Here is a 7,979-nt window from a genome sequence, read left to right on the forward strand (position 1 = left end):
TGGTGATGGAAGGAGAACTGACTCTGGGTGATGAACACACAATGGGATTTATAGATGATGTAATACAGAATTGTACACCTGAAATCTATTTAATTTTACTAACAATTGTCACCCCAATAAATTTAATAAAATAAAATTAAAAAAAAAAAGAATGTTGAAAGTGCCACATATAATAAAATATGTATAGAAAAAGATGAGTTAAGGAAATGTTTAACTTTCAAGTAGGACTCAGAGAAACTATAAAGGCTTCAGGCATTTCTGAGTTCGAGCATAAAACATTCTCATTCACTTTTTCTCTAGACATATTACTCTTAATGTAAGAGCTGGCCTCTGGGGGGGGAGGGGGGAAAGTGTGCATTTTTAAGATTCCTTAACCTGGCAGTCAGAACTACCAGGTTAGACTGAAAAGGACTGAGATAGCTCAAAATGAAAAAAAATCATTGGTTGAGTACATATATAAAATGGAAAAAAAATCCATTGTATATATGTACCACATCATCTTTATCCAATCATCTATTAAAGGACATGTGGGGACAGAGCCAGGAGTGCAGTTTCCAGGCTCTCGGCCTCACGTGGAAAGATGCTGGCTCAGGTAGTAAATGGCCATCAGCTGTGATTGGATGGCCATCAGCTGTGGCTGGTTGGCCGTCAGCTGTAACCAGTGAGCCATTGGCCACTAATATAACTTCCGTGGCTACGCTAGCAGAAAATGGGGGCTAGCAAGGGCGGATTGTGGATTGCGGATTGCAGAGAGTCGGACGCTGCCAGCGAGAATATAGTAGTATGACTCCCCTATCTATCGCTCCGTCGGTGTTCCTCTTTGGCCTCACCACGTCCTGCTTTCTTATGTGCGGAGTGGGACCAGAGACCCTGCATGCCACCCTGCATGAGAAGACACTTTGGTGTTTATCATGTCTTGGGCACCATGAATAATGCTGCAATGAACAGAGAGGTACGTATATCTTTACGGATAAATGTTTTCAGATATTTTGGGTCACTACCCAGAAGAGGAATTGCTGAGTCATATGATAATACCATTCTTACTTTTTTGAGGAACCACCGTACTATTTTCAATAGTGGCTGTACCAGTTTACATTCCCACCAGCAGTGTATGTGGGCTCCTTTTTCTCCACACCCCCTCCAACCCTTGTTATTACTTGTCTTGTTGATAACATTGTATTTCCCTGAAAATAAGACCTATCCAGACAATCAACTCTAATGCATCTTTTGGAGCAAAAATTAATATAAGACCCGGTATTATATTATATCATATTAATTGTATTATATTAATTATATTATATTATTATATTATATTATATTATATTATATTATATTATATTATATTATATTATATTATATTATAGACCCTGTATTTATATTATGTTATATTATATTATATCATATTATATTACATTATAAGACCCAGTCTTATATTATAGTAAAATAGGACCAGCTCTTATATTAATTTTTGCTCCAAAAGACGCATTAGAACTGATTGTCCATCTAGGTATTATTTTTGGGGAAACATGGTAGCCATTCTAACCAGAAAAACTGCCATTTATAAAACTGCCATTTGTAGCAACATGGATGGATCTTGAGACTATCATGCTAAGCAAAATAAGTCAGACAGAAAAAGTTGAGAACTATATGACTTCACTCCATTGTGGGATGTAAAACTGAAAGCAAAAAACAAATAAAACAAAGAAACAAAAACTCATAGACAAAGACACCAGCTTAGAGGATAAGGGGTTGGGAGGGTGGTAGAAGAGAGAAGGGGGGGGGTCAAATATATGGTGATGGAAGGAGAACTGACACTGTGTGGTAAACACACAATGCAACATATAGATGATGTATTACACAAATGTACACTTGAAACTTATAAAATTTTACTAAGGCATGTCACCCCAACAATTTTTTTTTTTTAAGACTGTCTCCTGTAAAAGGAGAATTTATATCCTGACTTTAGGCAGAAAAGGGGTGGGTGGACAGAGCTTTCCTGCATTCACTGCTTTTTATTTTTTTAAATTTATTTTTTTAAATTTATTGGGGTAACAATTGTTAGTAAAATTACATAGATTTCAGGTGTACAATTCTGTATTACATCGTCTATAAATCCCATTGTGTGTTCACCACCCAGAGTCAGTTCTCCTTCCATCATCATATATTTGATCCCCCTTACCCTCTTCTCCCACCCCCCACCCCCCTTACCCTCTGGTAACCACTAAACTGTTGTCTGTGTCTACCCCAAAAAATTTAATAAAAATTTAAAATTAGAAAAACATTATTTTATAAAAGTGAAACATTTGGGGAATTAAAAGAAGGAAAGTATTTAAAAAAAAGAAAAAAGAAAAAGGAATCATTGGAATCCCCAACCTATAAGCTTAAAAAGATTAAGTGAAAACTTGTGCTACTTTAGAAAATGAATGATGACTCAGAGTATAGAGCCTAGATCCCACAGGGTAAAGCCAAAACCACTGAGTAAAAGAGCATTATCTTCATGGAGCAGGATAGGACCCCAGTTCAAAAGCTGGCAACACGTGCCTTTGATTTCAGAACCAATAACTGCATGTTCCATCTTTTTCTCTTCTTGGAATGAAAGTGTTTTTTGCAGTTATCCTATTGCTGTGTTAACATTATATGTTAGCAGTGTGAGAGGCAGATGACTTATCTTTTCAGCTAATTTTCCTTATCAAGGAAAGAGGAACTTATACTCCAAGAACTACACCCATGAAGCTTCAGCTAAGTCTGTATGACTTAGATGCTGAAATTCTGGGTGAATATCATAACAGGATTAGACTTGGAAATTTGGAGGAGGTTTAAGTGTGTGTTGCATATGAGAAGAACTATGCCAGACTAGATTTGTCAAAGTGGTTATAACAGTATCTTCTAAACTCCATGTTTTTCTGCAACGTAATCATCAGGAAATGAGTCTACTTCCCAATCCCTTGAATTTGGTAAAATCCTTTGACTTCTTTGAACAATGGAATACTACAGAAGTGATGCGATGTAAATCTTAGATACAGACTATATCTGGCCTAGCAACATCTGCTTTTTACCGTTTGAAACCCTTAAACACCAGGTAAGAAACCCAGGCTAATTTTATGGAGACTCCATGGGTAGGAATACTGAAGCAACAGGCTTGTCAGTGAAGAACACATATTGGATGGCGTCCATCTTTATGAACCTTCAGAGAATCCAACCCAGCCCCTTTTTGCCGTGCAACCATACGAGAACATGAAATGAGAATGTTAAATTGAGCCCAGTCAACACAAAACTCCAAAATTGGGGGTTGTTTGTAACGTAGCAAAAGGTAATCATAATTAGGAAGGGGAATTATACTTGAGGGAACACGTTGGTCCATTGAAGGTAAAAGAATATGTCATACGTAATTTCCTCGATGGAGAAGAATGTCAGCCAGGCCAAAAAAAAAAGGCTTTTTTCCTCCCTCCCTACCTCTTTCTCACTCTTCCTTCCTCTTTCCCTCTTTCTGTCTATCCTTTCTCTACCTCTTCTTTCCTTCCTTTCATCTTTCCTTCCTTTCTTTCATTTTTAGTGTATAAGCTGAATGTGTAAGTTCATGCACTCTTTTATGTTCTTATTGTTTCATCAGAGAAGTTATGTGAAATGGGACTTGACCTATTTAACAAGTTTATTAAATTTGTGTTATATACCATTGAAATTCTAGAAACTATGAAAACAAGTATAGACCAAAAATTGTTTTTAATGTGAAAAAATCATATAAAGAGGCAATTATCATATTGTATAATACGTGTTATATTTGAGAAAGGATAAAGAGACACTGGAGACCGATGAAAATGAATGCAACATAGAGTGAAGAAAAAGAAAATGTGGAGGCCAGGGAAATATGTATAAGGTGAGTCCCAAAAGTTGATAAAAAAACATATAGTAGTAGCATTCTGAGAGGAGTTATTAATTATTTGAGCAAATTTATGTCTCCGAAAACTGGTACAGCCAAACTGTGAGGAGATTAATAGTGGTTTTACATAATTATTGATGCAATTGATAATGTACATCAGTTATACGTGCATATATATGTTCTCATGAATGTATTCATATCTTGGGTGAGGTATATGAATATGTATAGATTTGAGTGTAATAGGATGTTAGAGAGAAAGATAGTGAGAGATGTTTATAGACCAATAAGATGATTGCAGGTATGTATGTGAAAGCAGGCATATTTATATATGTTTATGTGAACTAAATATCACATGTGTGATGCTTGTTCTGGGTAAACCTAGAGATATCTAAATTATGAATATTAGGGATGGGAAGATGGGTATTGTTTACATGTATAGGTCCCTTGGTTTATAAGTTCATGTTTAATAACATTTAAAAAAATTGAGACTAGGGGTTTGCACTGCTAACCTGCAGTGTAAAAATCAATTTCTGGGCCTGGCCCTAGACCTTAAAGAAAAGTCAATGTAAGAAGAATGGCAAGGCAGGCAGACCAATATCTGAAGTACAGGACAGATCATAGATACATGAATGTCAAAGAAACCTAAAGTCTCTGGCAGTACAAAAAATGATAGGTTGATATTTGAGGACAGATATTAAGGAAAACAAATCAAAGAAAGAGTCTCTTGAGGTGAGAAGGATTGTGACTAAGAAATATCAAGGGAAAATGCCTCCCATATAGCATGAAGAATGAGCCAAAGTAGCAAAAAATGTGTAGTTTATAAATAAAGCAGTCCAGTTTAGCTGGATTGATGCCTATACTGCTATTTAGTGAAAATAAAGAATCTTATACTGCAGACTGGAGTCAAGACATGCAGTAAGTTGAATGCCATGCTATGGAGTTAAGACTTTATCTTGAGAAACAGGTTGCTGAAGATTTTAAGTAGACAAAATCAGATAGTTTGGAAATAAAACTCTAGCTGCAGTGTTAATAACATCTTTGAATATGAGATAAATTTGATACATGAAATTCTTAGTTAAAAGAATTTTGCAGTACAGACTGAAAATGATGAAAGTATAAGATAGAAAAAAGATAGTGGAAATCTGCAGAGATATCTTGGTCACTGGTTGATGAAGGAAAGAAAATAAAACTAAATAACTTCAAGGTTTTACATTTAATGTAGCTCAAGTAAAATAAACAAAAATGGGGAGTATAGAGGGATAGTCTACTTGGCAAAGAGATTAAGAGTTTAGTTTGGAAAGCTTTAAGTTTTAGGGTGTACATAAAGAGTGGTTCACAAGGCTGTAACAATATATTTTTTGGAACACAGACATAATTCATGGTTTATGACACAGATCTGGTGTCTTGAATTGTGAAAACATGGGGTTAGGCAGGTAGAAGGGAAAAATGAAGCTAGAGAAAAAATAGTTTCTTTAGTTTCTTTTTTTTTCATTGTAAAATGCTTTCCTATCAAATCCATTCTACGGTATATTGATTCCATATTCTGACACTAACAGTTACTCTCTAAAGAAGACTGTTCTTTATTAAAGCCCTTCAGACAGAAAAGGAGCTCTTTACTCATTGATATGGTCATGGATACATAAATATATATATATTCCACCATTAAGATTACTTTCCATGATGTATAATTTTGTGTTGAACCATCTGAAACATAAATATGAAAGAAAAATCATTAAATCACAAAAAATTAGGTTAATTATTTTTGCCCGTATGTCTTCAGAATATATGCCTAAATTCATTTTTACCTCATTTGAAAAAATGTGCTTCCAATTTATGTTATGTAATGCAATTAGATAAACAATAACATTAACAACAAAATGTTCTCCTATGTTTTTACTTGCATAAGCATTTCGGGAGGGTTCAGGTCGTGAGGGTTTCATAACAACTACACTCTGATGGAAAGAATATGTCCCAGTTACATTCCCACACTGACTGAGTCCTCCTCTTGCCTTGGTTATTCCTTTTCCCATGCAGCCCCAAAGCTGGCAGGAATTACCTCTACCTCCAATCTTACATGATTTTCAGCTCTATATACCAGGTCTCCTGTCCACCTCAGGTATTAACCTTGGTCTCCACGACAGTGCAGGATCCGCAGCACCCACTCTCGCATTGGCTTGGTCCGGGCCCCATATATCAAAGGGTTGAGCATGGGAGGCACCAGGAAGTAGAGATTGTCTATGATAATTTGTAGATGGGGAGCCATATGGTAGCCTAAAATCTGGGCTAGGACAGAAAAGACAACAGGAGAATAAAAGAGAGCAATGACACTAAGATGAGAGCCACATGTGCTAAGAGCTTTGCTCCGTGCCTCCCAAGAAGAAATCCGAAAGACAGCATGAAGGATCAGCCCATATGACAGAACAATGAAAAACAGATCAAATCCCACAGATGCTACAATAACCATGAGGCCATAGACAATGTGGTCAGAGATGTCTCCACAGGCTATCTGAACCACAGCCATGTAGGCACAGTAGGAGTAAGCAATGATGTGAGTTTGGAAGCTTTCCAGTCTTTTTGCCAGGATGGGTGCTGGGGTCAGCAATGTTGCTGCCCTTGCCAGGATAGCCAGTGACATCTTCACAAGCATGTTGTGAGAAAGAATGGTTGTATATCTCAGAGAGTGCCAGATAGCCACCAATCTGTCAAAAGCCATGGCTGAGAGGATCCCAGACTCCATGACATAAAAGGAAGGGATAAAAAACATCTGTGTGAGGCAAACATTGAAGCTGATTTCTTTGGCATGCATCCAGAAGATACCCAGCATGCGTGGCACAATGACACTGACCAAGGACAGGTCAACAACTGATAGCATGGCCAGGAGGAGAAACATGGGTTCATGAAGACCCTTCTCCACCCAGATGATACATAAGATGGTGGCATTGCCAATGACTGCCATGACAAAGACCAAAAAAAAAGGCACAGAGAACCAGCCATGGGAAGATTCCAGGCCAGGAATTCCAGCCAGGACAAATATCAAGGGCTGAGGAATGGAGTTGTTGCAAGAGGATATCCCACTCATGAGCTGCTCCAAGGTCTGATTCCTGGGGAGAAAGAAACAAGGGACACTTTGAAATTACTGCAGCATTTGCATTTAAAATGTCTTGTATTATAGCAGTTTATGGTGATAATCATAATTATATTGTATCAACTAATGATCAAATGAATTCTTCAGCTACTTGGGGTGAGGAGGGAGATAATCCTATGCTACTTTCTTTGCAAGGAGAAGTAGTCTTAGGAGTAAATTCTCAATAAAGGCATATCAGCTCCATAGTTTAGAATCTCCTGTGGTTCTGATCCCATTTAATATTCAATGTGTACAGTCCAGCAGGGCCCGGCAAGAAACATAGCATTTTTAATATTACAGGCAGGAAGTGGGAGTGTGCACAAGCAAGAAAGCATGGTTTTCACTAAAGACGAAGAAGTTGAATTTCATCATCCCAGGGTCCTCAATTCTTGAGATTCATCTTGGTGTTTTGGGATTCTTCTCTGGAGTGTTTGTTGAGTTTGACGAAGAACCTAGGAAATCTGCTGATCTTGTAACAGAAAAGCATGATTGTATTCTTAAATACATATATTTTGGATGACAAAAGTAGAGTCAAAAAATGCTTCAATAAATAATAATTTAGTATTTTTCCCTATTATTCTATAAAGTATGGATATGAAATGGGTAAAAGTAAAGGTAAATTAATAGTCTTCTGTGTGTATATATGTGTATTTATATGTTTTTGTATGGAAAGCATAGTTTAGAGTTTAATTGTAATACATATTTCTATAGGAATAAGACTTGTATTTGTTAAATATTTTAAACTATGTAACTATTATGAATAGAAATACACATTTACAAATTTATAAACTATTTGATGAAAGCTATAGATTAAACAGCATACTTAATCAATACATTAAAAGTAGAAACCAAACTTATTTTATAATAAATATAAAAATAAGTTATAGAAATAAGATTCTTCTGTAATTAGCATGATTGAAATTAAATTTCACTCTATGCTCCGGATTTTCTTAGAAACATTCCAAATTTATGATAGTT

General features: G+C 36.2%; 1 protein-coding gene across 1 annotated transcript; it reads right to left on the minus strand.

Annotated features, from left to right (window-relative positions):
- Positions 1-5,996: 5,996 nt before the first annotated feature.
- Positions 5,997-6,956, minus strand: LOC109436914 (olfactory receptor 52K1). Its single transcript, XM_019715793.2, has one exon. The coding sequence runs from the start codon at positions 6,954-6,956 to the stop codon at positions 5,997-5,999; it is 960 nt and encodes a 319-aa protein (XP_019571352.2).
- Between the last annotated feature and the right edge of the window lie 1,023 nt (positions 6,957-7,979).

The sequence above is a fragment of the Rhinolophus sinicus genome, linkage group LG06 (assembly GCF_036562045.2).
Source record: "Rhinolophus sinicus isolate RSC01 linkage group LG06, ASM3656204v1, whole genome shotgun sequence".
NCBI lineage: Eukaryota > Metazoa > Chordata > Mammalia > Chiroptera > Rhinolophidae > Rhinolophus > Rhinolophus sinicus.